This window comes from Aspergillus luchuensis, chromosome 3 (assembly GCF_016861625.1).
Source record: "Aspergillus luchuensis IFO 4308 DNA, chromosome 3, nearly complete sequence".
In the NCBI taxonomy this organism is placed as follows: Eukaryota; Fungi; Ascomycota; class Eurotiomycetes; order Eurotiales; family Aspergillaceae; genus Aspergillus; species Aspergillus luchuensis.
In genome coordinates, this window is record NC_054851.1 from 128,349 (window position 1) to 154,910 (window position 26,562).

Here is a 26,562-nt window from a genome sequence, read left to right on the forward strand (position 1 = left end):
TCGTATTGAAAGAGGTGGGATGATGGCACATGACAAATAAGTGCTTAATAAGCAGTTTACAGTCGACAGAGTTAAAATTACTGTCTATCCCATCTGCAACCACGTGAGCGGTTGGAGCTCAGTGTAACACCAGCCCGACGGATTATCGTTAAAAAAACAGTTGGGAAGAATGCGGTCGAATTAATGCTTCTTGACCCACTGCGTCTGTTTTTCGAATGCGTCTCTCTCCTTGCCTACCATAGCTTTCAGGCCAATATCTCGTAGCTCCGTAAAAAGAGAAATGGCATCATCATATAGATGATGTGGTGTCCAACCATCTCTCGATACTATATGCGCAACAGAGTCCCAAAATTCCTGAACGTCGTTCCACCCGTCACTTTCTTCTGCATGAATACGAAGATCATCCTCTGTAAAATTGATAGGGCATGGAAAATCAAATCCTAACTCGTTCCAGCTCCTGAAGCATTGTTAGTAATATGGTATACAAGACAGACAGAGAAGTACTTACCTCTCAACCCTTATCAATGATTCTCGCAAGGGTATGATTTCATCATCCCACGTGTCACCCACAAATAAGATTGGCTCGCACCGTATCCTGCCGTGGTCAAACCGAAGGACTCTATCAAGGAGGGGTATGTCTTGAGCAATCTGCTTTTCGTAGAGGTAAAGTAGTATCGAGCTACTCATAAGGCCTCTAATTCGAGTCTTTTCTGCTGGTTCAAGATCTTTAAAGTTTGCCGGGGCTTTCAAAATAACTTCCCCATTATAATCAACTAGTCGTGCATGGCGTGCTTGAAGTATCAATGGTGCTGCCCACAGACCCTGCCAGTCTATAACACTGGAAATTTTTCCCTTTTGGACGAAGATGTTTCCAGCATGTAGATCTGTATGCCAAATGTATGGTGCAACTACCGCAGGAGCGTTTGGGAGAAGATAAGGTGCCACTTTAAGATACTTGTGTAGTAAATCAATATGGCTGTTTGGAGAGTTCTGCGAGGCTGAGGTCACTAGCGGGTCGTCTTTGGGTCTTGGGGTTGCATATTTCTGGATCCATGCCTCTTCTCGATGGGCCAGAGAGAGCACGTAATCCTGCGGTTGTTTCCCTTCAATTGGTCAGTCAAGACAACAAGGAGATGGGTAGATAACAAACACGGTCCACGATCCAAAGCCATCTCTGCACGTTCTTTTAACCAATAATGTCTTTCTGCGACTGGGCCAATGACAAATCGGCGATTTATCTTGTCCTTGAGCTCAGGGGATACATCTGCACATATGTCAACTGGCGTAGCACCCCTGATATTAGTGTTCGCAAAGTATAAACTTCCATAACTAGTCATCATTAGCAATATAATAGACCAAGTTGGCTTCGAAGATATTACTTATTCAGTGGCACCTGGAGCATTTTCTTCTCTAGTTGGACAAGATCCTTCATGATCTCTATCTTCTCTTCAAGAGAGATAACGTCCCATATGTCGTCCAGTTTGGTACCGGCGGCTTCTTCCATTATGATATACTCAGAACCGACAGCATTATTCACATCGGCATTCCAAGCATATACTCGAGGTGTTGGTACTCCGAGGATTGTACGGGCCTGGATCTGTCAGTGATATTATACCTGATACATCATGTTCAATCCTTACAAATTCCATCGTTGCAACCTCAGACGCCGTAGTATAGTGTCTAGGCCCGGCAATAGGATGAGGTATTCTTGCAATCACAGATGATCCATTATCCATTTGAAGTCTGAAAGTCTTGTTGAATGATCCTTCGGCCAATTTTGTAATTGCAGTACACGTGTCTGCTCCAACACTTTGCGCTGCAATTCTCTGCAGCTCAGGCACATTGAAAGGCGAAAATCTTTCTCGAAGTTGCTGCTCCTCGTCCCATAGCCAACGACCACTGGTGTATTGGAAGAGATCCGTGTCGCGGTGTGGCATGCTTGCAGAGCTCATGACACGGAGATGTCGGCAATACCCGTTGAAAAGACAGGGAAAGGGGCTGAAAGGTAATTTTGAGGTAGAGCGTAGTGTATGTGGATGATAGATTTCTTGGGGATGAATATAGAATTTGAAGTGTGCTGTCCATCTGGTTGGCAGCTTCATATTGTCTTAATGATCCAACTCAAGCGTTGCGCGAGAAGGTCGCCCGTTCTTAAGTATTTCCGGAGCTCCTTCATTGCGTAATCACCACTTTTACTGGTCCACACTTCAGGTAGCCCCACAGTTTCCCCATGTATACCCGTAATACCCACGGAATCTCCGACAGCCTTAAAGCAGGTAATAACATGGAGAAACAGAGCTACTGAAGTTCAAAGTATACTCATATGCATATAGCTAACCCAGAATCCCTCCTTTCAAATTTTGCAAGTAAAGTACGTTTTGGGTCGAGCTAAGTGACTAGTTCGTTGACAGGACGGCAACGGTGGTAAAGTAGTCAGTGTATTGAAGCTACGCTAATAGTTTAACCATTTCACTCCGTTTCCTTGAAGGATTCAAGAAGATCCTCCACAGCCTGATTCTCATTCGGATTTTCGGGATCAACAAGAATTTTGGCCCAGATCTTATGGCTGTCCTCAGCAGCTGCAGCTTTCACACCCGCATTTTCAGCATTCTTGTTGGCTTGGAGGATCAATTCATGCTTCCCATCAACCACCGAGCCTTTGTCGAATCGCAAATTGGATTTCGCGTCGTTTTTGGGAGTCCGGCTGGGGAAGACGCGTTGTCCTCGATCGACATTTGCGGCTTTTTTGATGACTTTGCTCCATGGGATACCTTGCGCGAATTCTTTGACCACCTTAGCTGAGAATTTCGCCATATCTGGACTGAGATTAGGTAAGTGTACAGAAGATCATGTCATATCGAGTAACTTACTGAGCGCGCACGACGACCGTCGGTGGATACGATAAGGGGATGATCTCGTTATGTGAGGAACTCAGAATGAGAACTTGATTTAGCTGTGATAACCCCTATTTATATTAGAAAAACTTCCATAGTGTACAATAGACGGTAAAAGAACCATAAAATTAACAATGAATTTGAAACAATCGTCTCGAAATGACTGGTACGCGGAATGCCGTACTTTTGTTGTACTCTAACCCTTGGAATCCAATTGGGGGCTATGACCTTGTCATCACAAATCATGTCCCTATGAAGCCAGCTAGACACTCATTTGACGTGACAGTGTTGTGACAAAAGCCTATGTGAGCAGAAATTTAGCCGTGAGAGCAAGCTATGATAGACTTTTGTCAATGCAACGTGATTGCCAGTATGAGGGCGTTTTGGTCATGCAAGTTCAATCACAGCAATATGCGGGAGATTGTTGACGAGCCATCTTGTATGTGGCCTGTGTGCTATAAGCTCTTGCCCTAGGAAGACTAGCTCTTTGGGACTGCGATTGATGATAGGTCGAAGAAGTCGTCTTCATGTAGCTTAACGCGCGCTGTAAATGTGTCGTCCTACTAGCACACCTTATCACCAGCACTTGGAATACCTGTTCCCGAACAGTAGCACGAAGAAGAGTACATCTATGGACCGAATTTTGGTAATATTTCGACAAGTTTTTGACGAATATTTGACTAAGATTCGACTGGTGTGGCCTTGCACTTCGGACCGCTACATTTCTCTGCACAAGCCAGAGATGGGCACGGAAGCCGCGACAAGGCTGTAGGCAACAGCTTTCCCCAGTATCTCTTTTACACCTGGCTATTGGATAGTAATATTGTGGATCCCACTAAACATGAGGGCTCCAGGAAAGCGCTAATGGGCACTAAACCATGTTAGTAAATAAATTCTCGCTAAACCTCATTAGGTCTTACACTCTCTGGCATGCTGTATTAGGCTTTCATTGGGTAGCTGCAGGACACCCTGTGATAGACATCCATATCTACTGGTCTAAGAGAAGCGGAGGCTAGAACGGGCTTGCCGATCATTTCCCTTCTAATAAAGTACACATAACATGTAAGTACTAAAAACCCTTTGGGCTGACGTGGCTTTGCTTAGGTGTTGGGTCCGTTTATACATTATCATGTTGTTTTGAAATCTCACCTAAGTCCGGACGCCTAGCAAACTGGCCTATAAAGGGAAGAGAATGTGGATTAGTGTGGTCTCCTTCCAGATGTGGTAAGGCTTCTTCTTAGATGTTTCGGTCCGGATATTAGCAACACGTCACCCAGGCAGGCGGGGTTCAGAGTTAGGTGAATTGACGGAAGTACATAACTTCGGACTCTATTTAGATACTCTGTATTCTTATAATCTGCTCGCTTGGACACAATAATAACAAAAACTCTTACGGACCTAGAATTTACATTTCTCCCAGCATAGCGCGCAATATGGACGCCAAGACCTCGGCATCATGCGATCCGACCGTGATCATGACTCACTTGCGGGAACTCAGCAGTCAAGCAGCCAGTATTGTTAGAGCTCTAAAGTATGGGAGGGTGCAACTTGGTCACGAAGAGTACAAGTCCTTGGAGGCTGCAAGCATGGACCTTAACAAGACTGTAGCGACTGTTACGGAGGAGGTCAAGTCACTGGGAAGACGGCGGAAGGATGCAATTGTCGCAGAAGGACAAAAACTTTTGTCTCAGGCAGAAAACGTTAAATCAGACATGATGAGGACAAATGAGTTGAAAAATCGCGTCATCTTTATACGGAACATGCAGTTATTCTTCAATCCTCCAGAAGGGTCAAAACTTGACTCGCCGCCTGTCCAAAAAAGGAAGAAGTTAACTCGTGAACGTTGTGAAATGATTCGCAGGCTTCCTCCGAGTGCAGCAATTATCTGGGCAGCAGCCTTTCCTCCCAGTGCTTGGGATTCGAACATCATGTCTAAAAGCCTATTCGATTACGTTATCGAGTTTCTGACTCCTGAAAAAGATGAAAAAGAACTGCGATACCCTGCCAGTTTATACGAGATCTTAACGGCGCTGGCAGCTGAGCAGCCACTCCAGAATTCAACCGAATTTGAAGCGTTCTTGGCCAGTGAGTACGCCACCAAGGTTCTGAGTAAAGAAGACTAAAAGACGGTAGATCTATATAATGAAGTAGGAAGCGACCACATAACCCCGCGTGCAGAGCAAAAATCTCACGTTACTGGTGTGAACGGTTAGTAGCTTGAGGATCTTCTTCTAAATTTATTCTCATACCGAAGCAGAAGCGGCACAAGAAGTCATTGAAATGGCATTCCTTGTTCCAGGTTCCAAAATGGACAGACTTCTAGAACTCCATTCGTTGTCCGCAAACCGTCATAGCATTATCCTTACGATTCCCATTGAAGACCGTGTTGCGACTGTTGTTATCTCTATACCGCGTGACGATGCTATCCGATTCGGCCACCAATTCTCTTTGCCAGTGATATTTAACTCAAATCCTTTTTCCTCGTAAACAACTTCAGTTCGACCAGCATCGCTTCAAACTGACAGTCGGTAGGTACTAGTCCCATGTATGTGTCGCTTTTCCGAAGTACCTCCCATTCAACAGCGCCTTGTGGGTTCCTAACCCTTATACAGTTGAAGAACCTGGACGACGAAGGAGGCCGAAATACGATCAACCGCTGTATGGATGAACTCTCGAAAAGTTTGACCGTGTAGGTAGTCCAGCTTTCTTCAATATCCACCTTCGACTCGAAATCACCTCCGAACTAGGAAATTTCATCAGACTCCGCTTCTCAAGTCATCTGTGTCGTTGTGTTTACTGACATTTTTCACAGCTTCCGCTATCAACCTGGCTTCATCGTTTGCGACGTCTTGCGATATTGGCACATAATTTGATTGCATAGCTCGTGAAAATATGTTCACTGTGACATAGGATCCGTCAGTTCAATGGTCAGGAAATTCTTTTCGACTGGTGTTAGGGGTGAGTCCGCTGAATTGGGATTCAACCATTCGCCGTAGCCAAAACGTGAAAACTGGATCGTTGACAACAGCGTTGTAGACTATCTGGGAGCGTACCATGTAATCTCTTTTTCACAATGGTTTATACCTGTCTGTCGTTCACCGCCACTGGCTTCTGCCAGCCTGATGATAAATTATGATGCTTCAACGTGGGGTTCCGGGAGAAGAGCGGGGCATCATTCAGCTGTCATGTGATGTGGCTTGATGTGTACTATCAGTTAGTTAACCTGGATCTACCGATGAGCACATTCTTCAGAATATGAAATATGTCATCAGGTACCTTGTTCCCTTACTAGACCAGAAACTCTTTGGGCAGCAATATGAGCAGGCTGACCGACGACGCTAATTAGTTACGTAATCTAGAAGATGAGTCAGAGATGCTCGGGCGATGTGCTGCTTCGTTCCGAATGTACATTACAAATAATTTAACCTTACTTAGGAAACTTTTAAGTTTCACCTAAGTTATAATGAACCTCTTAGACTTCATGATCCAGTACGTGCTAACACAGGACCTCAAGACGAGATAGTACCGTGCAAATGATAATATGCATCACAAAGCGGGGTAAATTAAATATGGTGTCTTCAGTCGCGTTCTATGACATAGACCCATAAGAGGAATGATATCGAAATACGGTCATTGTTGGAGCAGGGAGGGGGATGGGAGCTTCCCAAGTAACAGTTATAAATATAATCATGGTCATAGCATCTGCAATGGGCATGATACTGACCTCAAAGTCTAGTAATTCTACAAATCCACTGGTTCAAATTTCGTTGTCCGTTCCTGCTCTCCTTGAATTACCATGTATTGCCTTACTAGCATTGTTCCGAAGGGTATGAGACGGTGGCTGGTTGGGTCCAGGTTTCAAAGCCATACGGTCAGGCACTTACGTATATTGCATACTTTTTATCTAACAAAGGATTAGACTATAGACTTTATTGGCGTGGAGAGAGGCCCCGACGACCTCGTGGTTACTTGCCTTCGTGGCAGGTTTAGGGACCGTCTTCTCTGGAGCAACTTCAAGGCAATTGGGCAACCGGCAATAGTTGCAGTTGCTCGTGCTGGTTGGCACATCCAGAGCTTGGATGATATCGCCAACTCAATCAGGGAAGGGAGGTTCGACGAGCTAGAGCTGGAAAGAGCCCGTGAAAATGCAAAGAAAAATCTTACATGGATTAACCGATCGTCGTCTGGACCACCGAGTCAGTTTGATTAAATCAGTCATGTATTGGAGAAGCCAATAGGCGCGATGTCCAGGACGATATATGCGTGTATTGACGTAAAACGGTATTCCGGTAGTGCATGAGCCGTCGTGCACAGCAACAGGGCAATGCGTCTCACCCCTGGCATGTCGTACTTTAGCCTTAGCTGTGGATTTTCAAAAAAGAAGAATAGTGGCCGGTCGTTTGAGCCAAGTCCCTGATCCCAGGCGAGGTCTGTTCCTATATAACCCCTCGAGACTCTCACTCTGAGTGCGTAGATCTGAAGTTTGCAATCACTCCTCCCAGGCACAACATGGCCAGCTTGCAAAGGCAGTTGAACACACTCAAAAAGGTTCTTGAGAAGACCTCCATAAATGTTATTTGCCCACTATGCCTTAGGGGCTTCTCCCGTGCTGACGTCTTATACGCCCATTTCCGCCAAGAGGGAGGAGAAGATACCATGCATGCAGGTCTTGCTATGAAACAAGCCGACTTCGGAACGTTTATCTCCTGCTATGAAAGGGCTATGGGGGCTTCTATTCCTTCTTCTATGTTGCGCGATGGCCACGAATGTTTTAAGACCTGGTTCATAGTGGAAAATTATAGAAGAGATGCCGAAAACGGTTGGTGGTCTCTTTTCCGTATCAGATTGACCCGCTAATCCACCTATTTTAGGAGCGGTGCATCCTGACGCTTCGCTAGGAGAGTTATTCAACTTTGATGCGCTCGATGACTGTGAATCCACCTGTGTCTAGTTTTACTAGTGTCTTCAAGGCGAGCCATGAAAGCAGAAGCAATATGTCAGTGATGAGGAAAATATCCGGGCAAACTCACCATATTGCATGGACTAGCCATGAGGCTACTTTGTGCCATTGGCGGAAAACTGTGATGTTGGAGGGCTATTGAAAGGATGAACGTGTGTTTGAGTACTCAGTGATGCTGGTACAAGAGGGATAATGAAAGGGCCCAAGTGGCCGATCTGCTCATGTCATAGTATATCAATTGATACGAAATTCACTAGCTTCCAGCTTCTTCATGTGTTGTTCTTGTTGCGTGTACAGCTTCCGCCTCAGGCAACGAGTAATCGAAAGGAGCCTTCCTATATAACGATTCAGCCTTGTAGTGATGAAAAAGCAAGAGATTACCTGATGGTTCAATCAGAGCTATGCTGATTGTTTCGTCTCATTGGCCGCCTGATTTTGGATTCGGCCTTTCTCTCACATCTCAACCATTCATGAAGGTTGCGACTCGCTCACAAACGGTGGGGCAGTTCCCGAATAGCAATTGCCTATGATAGGCTGGGGCGGCGAAGGCATAACACCAAATGCGGGAACAGCCCCTCTGTCTACTTGGCTATGCTTATGATGTACAAGTTTTCGCTTTCAGTAGCTTGAGTTGAAGGCCTGGTTTCGCTTAAGTCTGCGTCCAAGTTCGTCAAGCCCGCACTTGGCTTCCGTGTGCCCAGAAAACTCAGAGCTCCACCAGGCCAATTTCCCTGCGGTCAACAATTCCGATTTGTGCAAGGGAGTCTTGAAGTGACTAGATTTGTAGGGAAAGCTGCCGCGTGTGGGTCAGCCACTCGGTATCATTTTACGGTACACCACGTATTGGTGTCGGGTCTCAAAAACACTCCAGCCCCGCATCAGTAGACATTTAACCGCATCCCACAAACTCTCCTCTCCTGCTTCGACATGCCCAGGAAAATGTCTAGACTCGAAAGGAGCTTCAATACCCAAAGTAGGGTTCTTCAGCAGTCAAAAATAAAATATTTATGCCCAAAGTGCCTCCAAGGTTTCTCCCGCTCCGACGTTTTATACCAGCATTTCCGACAGAAGGCAGATGCGATCCATAAAGGGCTTGATTCGAATAAAAGCAATTTCGCACTGTTCCTTTCAAGCTATCAGGGATGTATGGGAGCTTCGATCCCAGCTGCAAAGCTACCCAAAGCGCCAGATTGTTTTGATGTTTTTTTTGTGATTGAACACTATGGCGAAGAAACAGAAAGCCCAAACATATCAGATTATGGTATGCAGTCTATATATATGTCCCAGTCCATGAACAATTCCCTTTACTAAAACAAGCATGCTTCAAGCCCAGTCCTATACGTCTACACCTTCTATGCATCCCCACAGCTGCAACTTTTCTGTTCCGCTTTACCATGATCGCCAGCCGCGTGGCTATGATCATGATTCACATAGAGGTACTGCATTGAGTACTATGCCTGGTGAGGATCTGACTACTGTTTAAAGCGACTGCCAGTTTGCTAAATATTACCGACAAAGTGCCTGAGCAGCATATACGACACCTGCAAATACTTCACGATGTGCAAGTGGAGGCTAAGATCTGTGCACTTCTACCCCAAATGGATAATTGGTTAGATGGGACTTTGCCTCTTTCGGATCAGCCCCATCATGATTTTGGCGTTATTGTTCCGTCTGTGGATGTTGATAGGCCATTGATCCCAGTCCGAGACCTGCTATACAAAGGGGTAAGTTTCTAAAATATGTTTGGTAAGTGTTCGTCGCTCATCATCAATAGTTCGGAACATTCGCCCTCATACGCACATCCAAGGATGTTTTCTCGCCTCAAAACATCCCCGAGGCTGTCTATACGGTGCTCAGAGTAGACGGGCCGGGCCTAATCGGCAACCAGAAAGTGGCCATAGGCGAGTCAATCTGGGTTAGCCATCAGACAACCTTATCCGCTGGTCTGATCCTTCTGATTGGCGTTTTCCCAACGGTAGTAGTTGGACAGAAGGTCTAGCACACAGATTGTCGCGGTGTACTTAATGTGGATGATACACATGGATTGTTGTCATTGCGGGTGCGGGCTGGCCTGGTTGAAGGGGCTTCATTTTGATTAATCATCACAGAGCGACAATCTGAGCACAGTTATCTTCAGACCAATGCACGGTCGCATACAAGATAGTCTTGGCACGGACGTACATAGGATGGAGATATGCCCGTGAAAAGCGTTACCACTTTGCTACATACCTTTCTATATTTACAAAGGATGATATTGTCCAGATGCAGCCTCAGTTCAATACTCACTTTCGCAAAATGAGTGTAGCTAGCCACTCCTACCACATGTTTCGGTCCAACTTCTGGCAACATACCCTTCAAGAAAACGTATCAGTCTTAGCATCTCAACCGTGAAGACTTTGCATGACACATAATGCTCCGAATGATCGCTATACCGCTCCCAGATAACCTGGCATACTTCCTCAAACTCATCCAGTTCGGTAATGAATTGAAGGAGCTCTTGGGAGAAATCGCCTCTTGCATCAAAATGCCACGTGAGGAGAGAAAGCTTTAGTAAGGCGTCTGGAGTGAGGTCGCTGGAGATCTCTTCCACATGTCGACAGACCGTTTCATTTTGATCCAAGCGGGATATGTTCACGGAATTCGAGCCGTATATCAATCCCAGAAAATAAATATGTACCGCCTTGACGGTTGATTGAGCCGGGAATACCAGGATCGCTTCCGGAATTAGAGTGTGGGGAGCCTTATCCATTGGCATTAGTGAAGTTATGTGAATAAGGGTAACCACTTACCATGATTGTTTCAAATTTCGATAAAAGAGGCGAAACATGGGCGAAAGGTCTCGAGGAGTCGTGGAGGGAGGTCATGATGGCCGGAAAATGCAGAATGTTGGACTTTAAATCAAGGGTTATCTAATGATCTTTCTTTTCCTACCGGGTAAATGCAAAGGGCATGTCGTCAATGTTGATTGCTCTTCCCAAACTCCTGATAGGTAGGCCTTTGCGTCGGACATATCAGCGCCTTTCCCGAGGTAGTCACCATATCTTGGTGTATTGAAACCGTACGTATTGTAATATAAGGCGAACATTTCCCTTTTGGTAATGATCGTCGGTGGAGATTGGAGATTGCCCAGTGGATGTGCTTTCCCCTGACTTATCGTGCGGTAGTCTAAAAGCGTATGGAGCCGCTGGCTGCCAATGAATTGAGCGGAATTGCCTGGCATACAACGACTACCCATGTGTTCCAATTTTTGTCTTTCTAGACCGCAGGCTACATTTCATGGTGCATAACAATTGACCAACGGAGTTGCTGCAGTATCCGGTCCTAGAATTAGTGTTGCCTGTAAACAACAAAGATGGGCATTCTGATGTCTGGAGCAGGGACACGTGCTATACTGCTAATACTTAGGAGCGCTCTTATAAAGATGCCAGGGGTAACCAGAGGCTGGTTTAACATCCCCATACACCTTGCTCCTTGGCCATCTACTGAACTCATAACGTCCTCTGAATAACCTTACGACCACGTCTACTATGTACGAACTAGCTGTTGTGCTGTGCCTGATCTGTATATTCTATGTACTCGCAGTGTGCGGGGTTTTCGGTAAACGTCTATTTGATATCTTTAATGAACTATGGCAGATGCGCAGGTCAGCACCATCCTAGCCATTGCTCAGCGATTTTCTATAGACTAACACAATCCAGAGAAATTGCCGTGCAGCTTCCGGTTTGATCTGTCTGACACATCGGTCCGTTGAAGAAGCACGACCTTAAATACACTCGAGCCGCGTCTTATAGGCAGAGGCTGACGGGGCAGGATGCTTATTCGTCTCAAAACTGAGTATCGGTCCAGCATATGCGAAGAGTACGAGACAGGCCAATGCGCTGAGCAGATATATTGAAGCGTCTTACTGAGAATAGGAAAAGTGAAGGCGCACTAGAAAGTCGTGGCCCGGTAGAAGTCTCTCTAGTATAGCTTCAGGTGGCAGGATACTGGACACCGCATGGGTAGGATTCATTGTGGGAGAATATGTTGGTACTACTGGTCAAACTCCTGAGTACGGAGCAGAAGAACTGGTATGAATAGAATAGATACTTCGCTTTCACGACACTAGTGAGTATTCTGGGCACTGTAGGCAACACTGCCGGTAGTAGATTATATACTGCTTTCACATGGTTTATTACCGGATGAGATCTTGTAATATTACAAATAATTAAGCGAGAACGCTCTCAGCCCCAGGAATTAAATCCCCTAAAAGATTAACTCAACCACACGCGTTTTGTGCCGCGAATACTTCCACCAGGGTCATCTCAGATAAGTCAGGAAGCACTATTATGAACAGCATACCATGGACTGCATTAGTGTCCAGGACTTTCTCCTTGCCCCACTCGTATCCACTTCGGACCATATTACGGTGTTTTGAAAAGCTGTATTGAATGTAGTATTCAATCGGGAAAATCTCTCGGACCAGTCTAGATTGGCCCACCGATGTTCATTGGGTATGCCTTTAGCGCCTTATTCGACTTCAGTAGACGATTCCCTTTCTAGGTATGATCTTCTAACAGGACACTCATGCCGTTCAATACACACGCGAGGCGACCTATCTCCAATCAAGCAGGATTTTTCCCATCGGGTGTTATTTTTGTTCGCTTAAGCTTCCTAAGGATTATCGAGCAGTTTGTCCTAAGAGCAACTAAAGTGATAAAAGGGGACGCAGCCACTAGTAGATACCTGTGGGTGGGAGTTTAAAGGCAACGTCTCATTGCATTTGCTTAGACCAAACAGTGGATACCTTTCCTTCTAATTCCCAGTTTGATCGAGTAAATCATATCAAGATGCCCAATTCTGGCTGTCACCAGGAAAAATCCCCCATGAACTGCGAGTCATGTAAACGGCGCCATGAAAAATGCGATAAATCCTTGCCGCAATGGTATGCCTTCCCACGGAGCCCAGTGTATGGTGCCGAGTCAGTTGACCAGTGCAGTCGAAGTTGCAGCAATCGCAGCGTCTCCTGCAAATACACAATCACAGCAGAAATCGAGGAAGGGCCTAAGTATTGGCGGCCTATCAGACCGAAACTGAACTACTTGCCGCTAAACAAACTCATTGATCTTATTACCAAGCTCTACGAAAGTCTGGAACAGCGCGGCATGAGAGACTACACAATCTGGGCTCAGAAGCTGCCTCTGTAAGTAATTCTAACCCATATCGAAGCCAGAGCTGATATCATATACAGATTCTATTCTATGGCAGGCTCCGATAACTTAGTAATGAGCTCGCTCCTCACCCTATCCGCATCCTTGTTAGCTACAATCGAGCCGAAGGTGGGAATAAAACAGACATATTTCTACTTTCGTCAGACTGCAGTCGAGCAACTACGAATAGCTTCTAGCAAGCTTTGCAGGGAGAATTATGATAAAGTCCTTGCGGCTACCATGTTACTATTATGGGCAGACAGTGAACGGTAGAGAATCTCTTCTTGCCAATACTACGGGTGCTGATAAGTTTAGGTCAAGCTGGATAGCGTTGTGGACTGGTCTGAAATCTGTCTTTTATTCCATGCCGCGGGATTGGAGGTACGAGTCCGAGCTGGCAAAGTTCCTCGAGACTGAACAATACCTTCAAACCTTGGACTCGTCTTCTATCGTGAGCTGCCAGTTCAATAATAAGAATCTATCTGGTCTTGCCGATACAATTACAGTCCTGCGGCATATCCAGAGACAACTTGTGCATACTAAAAAGCACTACAATCAGGTGAACAAACTGGTGGATTTTCTGGATAAATTCCTTGGTGATATTGGTTCTCTTTCGCCAGATCAGGCTTTCCAGCGCATGCACATTCTGCGACAGTGGCTCTTTTGGCTTCCTCCAGTCATGCTGCGAGATGGCGTTGACGACAACCTCGGTCTAGCGGTTCTAGCACAATTTTTTGCTGTGGGACTCAACCTGTACTGCTTATTTCCAGAGCTAGGATGCCATGATCTTGGGCCATTGGCTGTGGGCCCTATTAAAGAAATTGACCGTACTGTCCGTGCGCGCAACATGGCGAAGCCTCACGACCCGGACGTACAACTGGCCATGTACCTCATGGGCATGCCCCAAAGTATCGCCACCAAGTATCAGGATCGCCTTATCGCCGACGAAAGTGCTGTGGGACTATAAGAGCGCCGTGATTATGTTATGTATCTGGGTCCTCTTTAGCGCAGTTGGAGCACCTGTGTTTCTGTTAGCCGTCGTGGCGAGGAAAGCTTACCACATCGCATGGACTGAACATGGGGAAGTACCAAGTCATCATTCTGGTGTGTGCTCGTACGTTCAGTTAGCTGATACAGGAGTCTAAAAGGAGGGGCTAAGTGGCAAATTGCAAGCAAATATATTATAGTTTCATCAAGTAATGGACATCTCAATGGCTTTCGGTTCCCATATATATCCATTTGCGTGTGCGAAAAATTTCCGCCTTCGGCAGCGAACAGTCAATTGAAGCCTTCCACGGAGTTCGTTGGTCTTTCGATTTTTTCCGGTATGCTGGTTTCAAAGAATTTGAGTTGAGATACATTTTTCGTTTCATTAGCTGCCCGCGTTCGGATTTTGGATCTATTCAAACTCCGTCCCAGCCACTCTAGAAGACCGTGGCTAGGCGGGAACTGCATCTTTTGCCTGTTAGCAGCTTCACAGTTAGCTACGCTCAGGAACGTCTTCCTGTCTTCAATATAGCATTGCCCTGAGGACTTGACTCCGCTCAAGCCTGTCTCCGCAGTGTTCCTCAAATCCTCACTTGACCTCTGTATGCCCAGTGACCTTAGTGCTCCACCTGACCCGTTTTCCCCGTTCAATAGCTCTGACTTGGCCACGGAACTAACTCGGTATCATAAATTTGGCTGCTCGGGTTATAAGCTTAGGCGTGTTGAGAGTTTTCATTGGCCGCCCTTTCATGCCCGGAAAATTACTTTCGCCGACCCTTTGAGCATGCGCGCTTAGACAATGGTCAACCGTGAACAAATCTATTCAGCAAACTAAGAAGCTTCATTACAGGGCGGATAGCACGGAAGCAGTGGCTAGCGGGGTTGGAAACATCCCAGCTAATTACAGAGTAAGCTGCTCCGCGAAGAAATGTTTAGGTCGTCCATTTTCAGGTTAGGGATCCAGGTGTCATCGAGAGCGCTGAACCCAGCAAGCTAATTGGCCGCCATTTGATGCGGACTATCTTTTAACCGACTTCCATGATCAGCTGACATATTACTGCGACCGTCTCCGCATGCTCGCGAGATAATGGTCGACCAGAACTACCTCCCCTCCAGGAACCGACATCAAGCAGATGGCTAACAGCAGCCCGCCAGATTACAAGGCGCTCTTTTTGAGGGCAGAGGAGGAAAAGAGACAGGCGGAGGAGCGCCAACAGCAAGCAGAGGAACGCCAACGGCAAGCAGAGCAGGAAAGGGACCAGGAAAGAGAGCAAACACGACGAACCACCTTTGCAGAGCTAATTCGATACTGCCACAACTATACTTCTCTATGCCTGAGAGTCGAAAGTCCGTCTCGCTCTACGACAGGAAAGGTTCCGGCGCCTAAGGGGAAGCGCTGTCCGCTGCAGCTTCTGCCTTGGACTGAGTGCACATCCATACAGCAAGAGATCTATCACTCCGTCTGCACATATTTAGCACCGCATGGACAGCCTGCTGCACAAATATTCCCGTCACGTGCTGTCCTGAAGGGGTTTGGGGAAGAGTTCAAGAAGAGAGCTATAAGCAGTGAGCAGGATCTGCAAAGCTATGAGAGATTCGGGGTGGAGAACCATGTTCGTGATATAATCACGGAACTCTGCAAGATACGTGCTGCTCGAGAGGAATTTCAGTTAGGCGATGGAATTCAGTTCGATAATCACGCAAATGCCCTTGATGCGATCGAAACAGACCAGTCTAAAACAGATAACTTGGCGAATTCCCGACCGGACCAATATTGCATCCACCGTGTCGAAGGTGATAAAAGTACAACTATTATGACTGTTGAGTACAAGCCGCCCCATAAGCTATCTGTAGAAAATCTTCGAGCGGGTTTGCGACCAATGCGGTTCTGGAATGAGGTGGTCAGACCGGACTCTGTTCCCATGAAGGGCCCTGAGAAACTGAGATACAATGCGGCATGGCTAACCGGCTCAGCTGTGGTCCAGGAGTATCATGTCATGCTCCAGGAAGGACTGGAGTATTCATATCTAACTAACGGGATTGCATTAGTTTTGCTGTGGGTTCCCTATGACAATCCAGGCACCTTATACTACCATCTCTGTGAACCCAACATGGAAGTTAATCCGGATAATGAACCGAGTTCTCTACAACAGCCGCTAACAGCTGTTGCTCGGGTATTGTGCTTATGTCTCATGAGTTTCCGCTCACAATATCGTGACCAGGAGTGGCGGAATGCCACAAAGAAGCTGCCAGAATGGAAGACAAGTTTCGATCATACACGTTCCCAGATCCCGGAATTGGAATTGCAACAAAACCCGCCCGATTCGGAATACACAGCATCGGAGTATACGAGCTCCGAACCTACTACATCAGAATATATACCGTCTTCGTCTCCTGCTCCACCCCCTGCCGACGCCCGCCGAATACCCACCCGGTCTCGAGCTAGCTGCGCGTCGCCGAACTTGACACCACGAGATGATGCTGATTCTGACGCAGATCAAGCTCCAGGAGGAAGGAAACGTGGTTACAGCCAGATTCTATCATCTCCTTCGTCTCCATCTGCTCAACGATCAACACGTCTGGCGGGATCTCGATATATCCAAAGCAGTGGACAAGGTCAGCAGCACACCGCACAGTTTTGCACCCAGAAATGTCTACGTAGCCTGCAACGTGGTGGTCAGCTGGATGACAATTGCCCAAACGTCATGCTCCACCGACAGGGAGGGAACAGCAGCCAACACCCCATCAATGCCAAAACGCTGATCAGGCAACTCAAGCAGCAACTAGACAAAAATATCGACCGAGACTGCACACCTCTGGGGGGTTGTGGCGCATCGGGAGTCCCGTTTAAAGTCACTTGTACGGCATATGGATATACTATGGTCGGTAAAGGAACAACTCCCCAACGGTGGGAGGAGGTCAAACGTGAGGAAGTTGTATACCGGATACTCGACCAAGCACAGGCTTCTGCTGTTCCTGTTTTTCTGGGGGCAATTGATTTGGCCAAATCCTACTACGTTCATGGAGCTGGCGAGATTCGCCACATGCTCATCATGGCCTGGGGGGGTGAACCTATACCTGAGATTGAGCGTGATAAGAGGACACGTGAGATTGCGAGGTCTGAGAAGAAGATCCGTTCCCTGGGAGTCTTGCACGGGGACCTCCGGCTGGCCAATATTCTGTGGAACGCTGAGCTGGGACGGGCCTTAATCATTGACTTTCACTACGCGGAACTAAATCACCGTCCGATGAAAAGGCGGGTGAAGTCATGTGGGAAGCATTTGCACAGGCGAAAACGACTTTGTATCGTCTAATAATGAAGGTAGAAGGAATTGCACGCGTGTGCAGAATTGGACTGGCAGTAATATAATGCTTAATTGATAAATTCTCAAGTAAACGCAGGATTGTTGTTTACACGGTAGCTACATGGGTCGATTCCGGTGTCGCGATGACCTTTACGACTGCAGGGCCAGATGAACAGCGGTTGAGTGAAATTGGAGTACGTATGTTGCTGAGTTTGGGGAATTTTTTGGTTTGTCCAGCTCTGGCTCTTGTCATCTGAAGGAAACTAACCTTCATTATCTAGCGTGAAGACCAAAGACAAGGGCTCCGTAAGAATACCAAGTGGTAATAGTACATGTCGCTTTCGTCTCCATCATTGCATTTGCAAATATTTCTGCTACATCAACCAGCGACTGGCTGGACAGGAAGACCCTTGTTTCGGTAGACGACAAACTATCAATGACAAAATAAAGTTGAGCAGTTCCTTAACTACACATTGGTGGAATCATTAAGATCATGGCCTTCAATAGTATCTTCCAACACGCCAAAAAGCAGTTTGAATGTAGAATAATCACAGTTGTGTTGGTAACTGTGATAATACGAAAATGGACCGTACCATACCGGCGATCTGAACGATAACACTTTTTGCACGAGGGATCTGTAGCTCAAATCCGGGAAAGGAGCCACAGGCCTCAGCAAGAGTAGGGCATTCAAATGCATTTCTTTTGTCAGTGCCCCGTACATGATTGAGCTGCATTCGAAGCTACACCCTTTACTGCCGTTTTGGAGTTCATCGCGCGTTTCTTCAAGTTGAGAAATTAGGCCAGCGATCGCTCCCTGTCTTTTATCATTCATCGATCCTGCTTTCAATTAGCAGTCAGGCGTATCTGAGGATTCAAGCGCCCATACTAATGATTTCCTCGGGGATTGGGAGCCCGAGATTATCAATCCAGCCGTTACTTAAAGACATGGCACTTGAGGTGGCTTCTTTGAAGTTAGCGGGGAGGTGGAAATACCAGGCAACCCATAACCAAAGTATCAAGTCCCTAGAATATGTTGCGGGAGTAATATCGTCCAGAGCGTTAATCCATGTATCTGCGAAAAAGACTACAGCCTCCCTGCAGTCGTAGTAGTCCGCCAAAACAGCAACTTTCGCGAGCATCTCAAGCGTCAGTTTACGCGGTATTTGATGGGACTGACAATGTATAATGCGAAGCATAATTAAGAGCGCGTCGACATCCCAGCTATCCGCAGTGATTTCAACCGAGCCTTTTCGTAGATATGTAATACTTTCTTTCCACCCACCAGTGAGTATTTTCTTGAAAACTGAGGAGGAGAGGATCAAATGTTTCGCCGATACTTGGATGCGGAAGCAGTTTTCCTCCAACTGTTTAGTGACCCCAATTCCGGCAGGTCCTTCGGCGGGTTCGTGAACGGGTTCGTCAATGGGTTCTTCAGCGGGTGCTTCAGCGGGTTCGTCAACGGGTTCTTCAGCGGGTGCTTCAGCGGGTGCTTCGGCAGCGGGTGCTACAGGAGCAGACTCTTGATGATGAACAGCACGCCGCCCAGAACTAGACACTTTCTTCTTTTTCTTCTTCCCCTTTTTGAGCGTTTTAATCGGCTCATTTCTCAAAGCTTTTATCCCTTCCGCCGAGTTCTGGATTTCATCGCTTGGTCCGGGAAGGATATATGCAAGATTGTCGCTGGTCAGAGCTTCACTTAGTTCTGCAAAAGGGGCATTTGGATTTTGTAGAACTATTATAACTTCGCCGTCTGGGTCGATAACGTGAGTCACTCGGTCCATGACGGTTGTTCGTTGCGGGATCTCAACACTGGAAACTCTCTTGTTTGGTACGTAGTAGAAGCATTGAAGTGGGGGGTGAAGGAAGATAAATCTAAAGATAGTCGTGCTGATTATCATGTGTTTTTACAAGTGAGATAGATGTGGCAGCCTATGATTGGTATTGGTGATGACAGCCTCGCAGATACAACATGGTCACTGATGCATTCATGCCCAACCATTGGCACTAATTGGCTTGATAATGTGTGCTGTTACCAGTGCTCATAGCAGTTACGCTGGATAAAGGAATGTTGAACCGTGCTTAATGTGACTGCTAATACATACATGCGTAACATGAGGATGCCACAACCTCCATGATTCACTTACAAGCTGGTATTCATCTGACCTCCTTTGAATCTCTTCGACGACGCTGGGGGCTTGCAAGGGCAATAGGGGGTGGAGGTATAGCCTCTTCAAAATATGCCGTAGTACAACAGCATAAGTCACGTCATACGTAAGTCCTTTTTGACGCTGCGGGTCAGATACTACTAAGCGCATAGGGAAGACTCATGTTGAAATAAGGAAGACAAAGCGTTGACTAGGCTAGACCGGGAGCCATCTATCTCATTGATTACACAGCAAGCAGTGATTAAGAGCCAAGGTGGAAGAAAATTTGTTCAGACCTGTTAGAACAGGAACTGAATCACGTGAGCATTGTCATGCGCTGTTATCATACACTGTAGTAATTTACCATACATACGCGGAGTAGAAATGTTTCTGCATGACCACCAAGAGTGGCTTAGTGTGGTTTCATGCTGGGGTTGCTGAAACAAAGAAAGAGTGAAAATGGTGACACCTATATCCGGACATAGTGTAGCACGTGTTCTTTATGGCTTCTTAATATCACTACTATCTACGGTGCAAAATAATTGCCTACCAACTCATCGTTGCCGAATGTTTGCAGGTTGGAGCGAATATGCACGATTGACTGTTTGCTGCAGCCAGCAACGTAAGCTATCTTGGAAGTTGTCAGGGAGCCGCTCTGAATCAGGTGGTGAATTGGTTCTAGGTTTGCGAGTTTCAGGCTTGGAGCCATCGTGCATCATGCGACGACTGTCAACTGTCCTGCAGTAGGAAATGTTCATCAAGCAAATGCTCTACGTGGCCCGGTACAGACGTGTGTGTGTGTGTGTGTGTGTGTGTGTGTGTGTGTGTGTGTGTGTGTGTATTCATACTCTGACCCCTCGCAATTTAAAGCGATATGCAAGATCTCCCTATCTACCTATCTCTATAAATTCCTTATATACATTGAACCACTACTTCCCTGACGAATTTGGAGCCTCGTCGAGGCCTATGTTGGCCTAGTCGCCTAGTGTTCTGTTCTGCGGCCCCCGTGGCGCGCGGCTTCGAAACCTCTGGGACGCTTCTGCAAAGTCCAGTACAGCCCCGAGGGTGCCGTGGTCTTGTTCAGCGTCTTGTGCCTTACCTTCCTTACCTTGTTGCCCTCCTAGCATGTTTGAAATGCTGCTAAACGCAGCTCCAATCTTCCTCCGCAGTTGTTGTCGCAGGTATCTGAGTTTCGGGCAGTCCACCAGTACGTGGACTACCGTCTCACGAGCTCCACAGACACATCTGTCATCGTCCTGGAACCCATGTTGTTTCTGGTACGTTGCCAGCCAAGAGTGACCCGTCCGAAGTTGTCTGAGTAGATATGCTCGGTTCTGTGGGAGCGATCCGTACAGCCTTCGGGTACGGATTGCCGGTAGAGTTTTGTCGATCTGGCGAAGGTGCCCTCCCCTTGGAGACTTGACCCACTCATCCTTCCACTCGTCGAGAATTGTCTTCCGGATGAAGCCCTTTTCCCGCGAGAGAAGGCCCGGTACATAGCCGGATGGCATCGTGTGATTCGGATCAATCAACTTCCGTTCCTGCCAATGATATTCATCTTTGTGCGGAAAATTCCCCACCTCTTGGACGCGGCCGTGCCGCGTAACTCCTGACATGGACCGCAGCAATCTAGTTATTTCTGCCTTTCAATATACGATTGACTTGAGGACCTAGCCCCGCCCAAGCCCGCTCTCCAGGGGTTCCCCCAGTCCTCACTTATTTGGCCGCCCGGTTAGTACCCGTAAATTCACTTTCACCGACTCCTTGGTCAGTTGACTGAGGCCTGCCGCCTTGACGAGCGCCGGTCGGAATTGGCTCTGTTTCACAAACCGACATCAAGCAAATGGCTAAAAGCAGCCCACCAAATTACAAAGCGCTCTTCTTAAGGGTGGAGGAGGAACGCCGGCGGGAAACTGAGCTTAGGAAACAAGCAGAAGAACGCCAACGGCAAGCAGAGACTTAATTTCGAGGGGAGAGTCGTAAGGCCGGCGGTCTGGCTTGCCGACAGGGCCATATCAATATGGCTTATAAAGCCAGCTAAATATTAGGTCGCGATAATAAAGATGGACAACCGACCAGGTCTTCGGCCTGGCATGGACGCCAGTTGGTGGTCATACGCCTGTGCTGGTCGTACGACCAGCGTCTCAACATCATACAGGTCGGGTGCATCGGAACAGAGGGCTGGAGTTGTGGACCTGGGTGCTGACGAACTGGGTCGTTCGGTGCGAGGCGTAGGTCCTGTGACTTAGCACCAGGTACGCCAGACCTTGTGCGCCCGACCCATATAGTCTCAGGACGCTGGTCGCACGACCGGCACAGGCGTACGACCACCAACTGGCGTCCATTCCGGGCCAAAGACCTGGTCGGTCGTCCATCCAAATTCGTGCGACTTAATCAGCCTGGAGAACATGCGCTCTGAGACCACTCTGATGATACATAGTGCGCGTTGACCATGTTCCGCTTATTGAGTTTATGATGATAATCAATATTGTTCCGAGAGCACAAATATTGGTACCGGACGTGGCAAGATACTCTAAAGGCTTGCCCAAGGTGCATTTTCTATGAATACACTCGGGTTTGTTCAACACAGCCCACCACAGGGGAGTATCGAAAGTGTTATGTCAAACCTCTGTGGTGGGAGTATTGCTTGAACAGTGGAAACATGTGCGAGGCTAATCTGCAGCTGCCCGCAAAGTGGCTTCGTACGTTGAGGCCGACGTAGAAAGGGGAGGCACCTGCACCACCGCCCCCTCCCTGGGAGTCTTCAATTCGGCTGTCCACGGAAATTGTTCGCTTTGGTCATCGTCTCGCGGGCCACCTTCCAGGACATCACAGTACAACGGTACAGCCTCAAGTGGTCTCATTCCGTCGCCGCCACTCGGCTTCTACGAAATGGGCCACTTCAACAGTTTGCCTGGGGTATGTTCGCTGTGGAAGAAGGCGCTCTGTGGCGTGAATTTATCCCTCACCCACTCCCGCACACGCTGGCGGACGGCATACAGCAGTCTATATCGTGTGTTTGTGACTTGTCTCTTCAAATCGGTGTGTTGACCAATCCTTCAATCAGTCTTTACCGACGACGATGAAGTTTCCGGCTGAATACATCCCACTTCTGAATAGCTTTCTGAATCTCTGGATCCTGATCGACTGTAGCTCTCCACGTACCAGTAAGTTCTCGGGATCGGCGTCGGCTAATCCATCATCCTATCCGTATAGGGCTCGCGATATTGCAAAATCCAGCTCAAGGCCTCCTTTCATTGCCTGCACATCGGTGTCTATTCATCGAGAAAGATAATGGTCCAAAAAGACTTGGATGTCCGCATGCTTCATGATTAAGTTCTTCTATGTATCGCTGATAAGCTGTAATATACCTAGTTGCTCCGCATTAGTGTTAGATCAAGGGAGCCTAGGGAGCCACGGGCATGCGCCAGGACTTACCATTCTTATAGAGGATGGTGCTGCCGCCATACTGACGTTGATGTATGAATAATGACTTCATAAAGCCGGCAATCTCGCTAAACGTCACGAGTTGTCGTGACAATGTACTCTGAGAGGGCTTCTGAAAGACAGCAGGGAATTACATACACTTGCGCTATGCCCTTATATCCCCTGGTTTACTCATACTTGATCTCAAGGAGGATTTGGGTGTCTCCTTGGACGGAGCACTGTAGATGCTGGTATCAGGACGTCGAGCATGGCTGGTGTCAACATTCACACCACCGCCTTCAGAGCCGCAGTCTAAGTCCGTATTCATGCGGCTTGGAGAAGGAGGTTCTTTCTCACTCTCGTAAGACTTTCTCCCTGAAGACCGCTGTCTAGAGCGGTTCCAACAAGTTTGATCCTTACCTCCACGGCCAGTGGGTGGAGGTAAGTCAAAGTTATGACATCAGTGAGGTCCATCGGGAAATCCAGATCGGCGGCGTTGTCTGAGTCTACGCAGAAAGACACACTACTAGCGATTCGTTGTTGTCGCTGCTACGGCTAATGTTGTGATGTGGTGGGCGGCGAGCTATGGCTTAAGAGAGGGAGTCAAGTGACCGCGTTTACTGAAAAGAGAGACAACGGAGATGGTGGGATCGTGGGGTGACTGGCAATAATGGCAGGCAGATATTATGGGAAGATAAGATGGTTGAGGAACATAAATAGAGAGAAGGGAAGGGAGCAGGATTATCATTTATAAGGAGGAAGGCGGTCCCTGCGGGGGCCCTTTACTCTGGGGGGCGATCATTTTCGGCTGGTCAGAAAGGATAAAATGATTGATTTTTTTTTTTTTTTTTTTTTTTTTTTTTTTTTTTTGCTTTAAGGCGGGGCGAAAGTCCCTGTCAGGATGCAATTTCTAATAGCTCAAGGGCCAGAAAAGGATCTCACAATCGGATCGATAGACTGAATAAAAAAGATGGCTAAGCAAAACTGATAAGTGTTCGAAAATGGATGGATGTACATACGATTGGTTTTAAAAATGGATGGGGTTCCTAATTGAAGGGGGTTCGAAGGATGGTGCTCAACTTGTCTCATGTTCAGTAGCGTTGGACACCTAAGTTGCGAGGTGATGCACAAAAGAAATACTCTGCTACTGTGAAATAAGATGCCAGACGAGACTCCCATGAAGGCAAATCACAGAAATTACTGGCCAGTTCCAACCTGTTTGGGGCCGCATTCGCCAGGGGCAATTCCGACAGTATGGGAAGTTGGCCAAGCAAAAGCTAGTACTGGTACGTTTCCGGGTTTGGTCACGTGACACATACTTTCGAGGTCGCATGTCAGATAAACCAACTTAGATAAGCATAAGGACTTCATTGGTCCAATTAACAGTGTCGCAGCCATGGCTTCATATCGCAGGTGTATTATGGGTGTCTGCTCGTAATGACCACCAGGGTGAGTTAGGCGGTGGGGTACCCGCTTGTTGTGCTGAATACGTAAGCAGTATACGGAGGTGTTGTTCCAGAAAGTCATTAACATGACCTGTCACATTGCAGTGTCTGGGCAGTAATGTATAGTAACCAGTACCCTGTACAATCCCTCACGTGATGCAAACCTCAGTCACGTGAGGGATTGTACAGTGTTTCCAACTTATATTATGAGTACTGTGGCGTACAGTGGGAATTCCCTATTTTCCGATTCAACCAATATAGGGAGAGTATCTTTACGCAAATATCCAGCCGACAAGATTCCTGGATGTTGAACATGTCCGATATCCAGAGTACAGCTACCTGTAAGGCATAATTACACCTAAGCTACCATTAGGAAGTTTGTGGGGGTCCATTCCAGCGTATAGAGGGACATGCTGGATTGATGTGTGCAACAAAAAGAGTAGAAACATGCTCCCAAGTCCGTCCGCCCTTCCTCCACTAGTTGAGCCTACTGACATTGATACGATTCACGAAGCCTCTTCGCAATGGCGGGATCCACTCGGTACAGCTCCTGCTGCCGCATCGAAGGTCTTCCGATGAGAAGATCATATTCAACATCTTCTACAACGTAGAACGCTGTCCGGTAAGGCTTGCTGCGCCCACAGAAAGACCACTGAACTTCTGCAATTCCAACTGGTATGCTATCTTGAAGTCCCAAAACTGGGACAGGAGCCCCGCGATAAGGCATGATGTTCGTTCCAAGTCTCTGGTGTGCGTCTTTCGACATAACGTTGGTATCTGCGTGGAAGCTAAGCAACATGCGTCGACGGAGCTGCTCCTTTCCAGGCGCACCGGCCATGACATCATAGGCAAAGTCGCAATGATGCAGCTCTGGTAGCTGCGGTTCTTGTGATAAAGCAGAGTCCAGCGACTCTGTTAGTAAGAGGTCATCGTTATGAACTGGTGCGTGGTCATTTTCATCGGCACCACACTGCTCCACTATATTTTCATGATGGTGTAGCTGCCATGGCTCGTCCCGCTGCTGCTCCTAGTAAGATCTCAGTATTTCAGTTCTGATGCTAAGATAAAATATAGTAATTATTGCCTATCTCACCGGTTTACTTCCAAAAAAGTTGAAAGATGGCAGTACTGCAGATGCAGTTTTGTAGAGTAGCTGGCCACAGGAGGAAATGAGCGGGGAGACTATGTCGGATTCATTGACGTCTGAAGATTGACTGGGCGTTGGCTTTTCGTCCTCATTCTGGTCCTGCGTTTGCCAGGGTGCTAGCGCAAAACAACACTAATCAGCATTATTTGGATGGAGTTAAGTGAGGTTGGAGCTATTGTCTACTTACCAAAGGTGCTCCAGGACATTTTAGCGACTACTAAGGATAGAATAAACGGTGGGACATATCTCCCGGAAGCATTGCCCCATAGAAACGCCCGGGCGTGAAGGGCTCTTATAGCCTTCTTATAATTTATAAGCTAAGCCTTATTTGCAATCTTAAGAAAAATTCCATAGCCTCTCAATTTATAAAATTAGCATGCGAATATTTCCTGCTGGTGTACGGAGGTGTGCTTCAAAAGTCATTGAAATGACCTGTCACATTACAGTGTCTTGGCAGTAATACATAGTAATCCATCCATTCACAGCTACTCACGTGGTATCCAAACTCAGTCACGTGCTACTTTATACAGGTATTGTACATCAGGTGTCAATGTATAAAGTATTTGGGCATGGTCATGTGATGCATAGGGTATTACGTATTTCCGCAAAATCACTAGCGTGACTATTGAAACACACCTCCGTACTGCATGGGTTTACGTTGTCAGTCGTGGCAACACTTGGTAAATCAAAGAAAATTTCGTCAGCCTTCCTGGCGCGGTAGGCGCTAAAATTATCATTGGTGGCTAGGCTCGCCTGCTCAGCCTCGTCTTCGTGACTTGAACGCGCATAACAAGGCTGAAAGTGAGCGAAAGTTACACGCTGCATACCTGCCAATAATTGGGCGGCTGGGACAGTATGAATAAATCAATCAATCAATCGGAAAAGTCATTGGGGGATGAAAGTCCCTGGGGGAAGTCCCTGGGCCTGGGGGAGATTTGGGGAGAAAATTCCCTGGGATTAAGCGCGTGGGTCCTATTGTCAGAGTCTACCAGATCCCATACGGACTCAGCTACTTGGCTCTAGATATCCTGTAGACCTAGGTCTGTGGGTCAAGCTGTAATGCCT

General features: G+C 47.2%; 11 protein-coding genes across 11 annotated transcripts; 5 read left to right on the top strand and 6 right to left on the bottom strand.

Moving 5' to 3' along the window:
* Positions 1-180: 180 nt before the first annotated feature.
* AIM9_1 (phosphotransferase enzyme) lies at positions 181-1,937 on the bottom strand (the record flags this gene model as incomplete). Its single annotated transcript, XM_041686500.1, has 5 exons — positions 181-457; positions 509-1,103; positions 1,151-1,329; positions 1,380-1,591; positions 1,641-1,937. The coding sequence occupies 5 exons, from the start codon at positions 1,935-1,937 to the stop codon at positions 181-183; spliced, it is 1,560 nt and encodes a 519-aa protein (XP_041540479.1).
* Positions 1,938-2,469: 532 nt separating this feature from the next.
* On the bottom strand, positions 2,470-3,018 carry AKAW2_30033A (uncharacterized protein; the record flags this gene model as incomplete). The annotated part of the gene is made up of 3 exons (XM_041686502.1): positions 2,470-2,821; positions 2,871-2,965; positions 3,016-3,018. 3 exons carry the CDS (start codon positions 3,016-3,018, stop codon positions 2,470-2,472), a joined length of 450 nt encoding a protein of 149 aa, XP_041540480.1.
* A 1,309-nt stretch (positions 3,019-4,327) lies between these two features.
* Positions 4,328-5,381, top strand: AKAW2_30034S (uncharacterized protein; the record flags this gene model as incomplete). The annotated part of the gene is made up of 3 exons (XM_041686503.1): positions 4,328-4,979; positions 5,028-5,102; positions 5,152-5,381. 3 exons carry the CDS (start codon positions 4,328-4,330, stop codon positions 5,379-5,381), a joined length of 957 nt encoding a protein of 318 aa, XP_041540481.1.
* On the bottom strand, positions 5,356-5,773 carry AKAW2_30035A (uncharacterized protein; the record flags this gene model as incomplete). Its single annotated transcript, XM_041686504.1, has 2 exons — positions 5,356-5,637; positions 5,696-5,773. 2 exons carry the CDS (start codon positions 5,771-5,773, stop codon positions 5,356-5,358), a joined length of 360 nt encoding a protein of 119 aa, XP_041540482.1.
* Positions 5,774-7,403: 1,630 nt separating this feature from the next.
* On the top strand, positions 7,404-7,845 carry AKAW2_30036S (uncharacterized protein; the record flags this gene model as incomplete). Its single annotated transcript, XM_041686505.1, has 2 exons — positions 7,404-7,713; positions 7,766-7,845. 2 exons carry the CDS (start codon positions 7,404-7,406, stop codon positions 7,843-7,845), a joined length of 390 nt encoding a protein of 129 aa, XP_041540483.1.
* Positions 7,846-8,781: 936 nt separating this feature from the next.
* AKAW2_30037S (uncharacterized protein) lies at positions 8,782-9,853 on the top strand (the record flags this gene model as incomplete). The annotated part of the gene is made up of 4 exons (XM_041686506.1): positions 8,782-9,115; positions 9,183-9,314; positions 9,373-9,578; positions 9,629-9,853. 4 exons carry the CDS (start codon positions 8,782-8,784, stop codon positions 9,851-9,853), a joined length of 897 nt encoding a protein of 298 aa, XP_041540484.1.
* A 306-nt stretch (positions 9,854-10,159) lies between these two features.
* AKAW2_30038A (uncharacterized protein) lies at positions 10,160-10,718 on the bottom strand (the record flags this gene model as incomplete). Its single annotated transcript, XM_041686507.1, has 2 exons — positions 10,160-10,594; positions 10,644-10,718. 2 exons carry the CDS (start codon positions 10,716-10,718, stop codon positions 10,160-10,162), a joined length of 510 nt encoding a protein of 169 aa, XP_041540485.1.
* Positions 10,719-13,407: 2,689 nt separating this feature from the next.
* AKAW2_30039S (uncharacterized protein) lies at positions 13,408-14,010 on the top strand (the record flags this gene model as incomplete). Its single annotated transcript, XM_041686508.1, has 1 exon — positions 13,408-14,010. One exon carries the CDS (start codon positions 13,408-13,410, stop codon positions 14,008-14,010), a length of 603 nt encoding a protein of 200 aa, XP_041540486.1.
* Positions 14,011-15,163: 1,153 nt separating this feature from the next.
* Positions 15,164-17,344, top strand: AKAW2_30040S (uncharacterized protein; the record flags this gene model as incomplete). Its single annotated transcript, XM_041686509.1, has 1 exon — positions 15,164-17,344. The coding sequence occupies one exon, from the start codon at positions 15,164-15,166 to the stop codon at positions 17,342-17,344; it is 2,181 nt and encodes a 726-aa protein (XP_041540487.1).
* Positions 17,345-18,207: 863 nt separating this feature from the next.
* AKAW2_30041A (BTB/POZ domain-containing protein) lies at positions 18,208-19,116 on the bottom strand (the record flags this gene model as incomplete). Its single annotated transcript, XM_041686510.1, has 1 exon — positions 18,208-19,116. The coding sequence occupies one exon, from the start codon at positions 19,114-19,116 to the stop codon at positions 18,208-18,210; it is 909 nt and encodes a 302-aa protein (XP_041540488.1).
* Positions 19,117-24,837: 5,721 nt separating this feature from the next.
* Positions 24,838-25,703, bottom strand: AKAW2_30042A (uncharacterized protein; the record flags this gene model as incomplete). Its single annotated transcript, XM_041686511.1, has 3 exons — positions 24,838-25,377; positions 25,444-25,613; positions 25,685-25,703. The coding sequence occupies 3 exons, from the start codon at positions 25,701-25,703 to the stop codon at positions 24,838-24,840; spliced, it is 729 nt and encodes a 242-aa protein (XP_041540489.1).
* Positions 25,704-26,562: the final 859 nt, after the last annotated feature.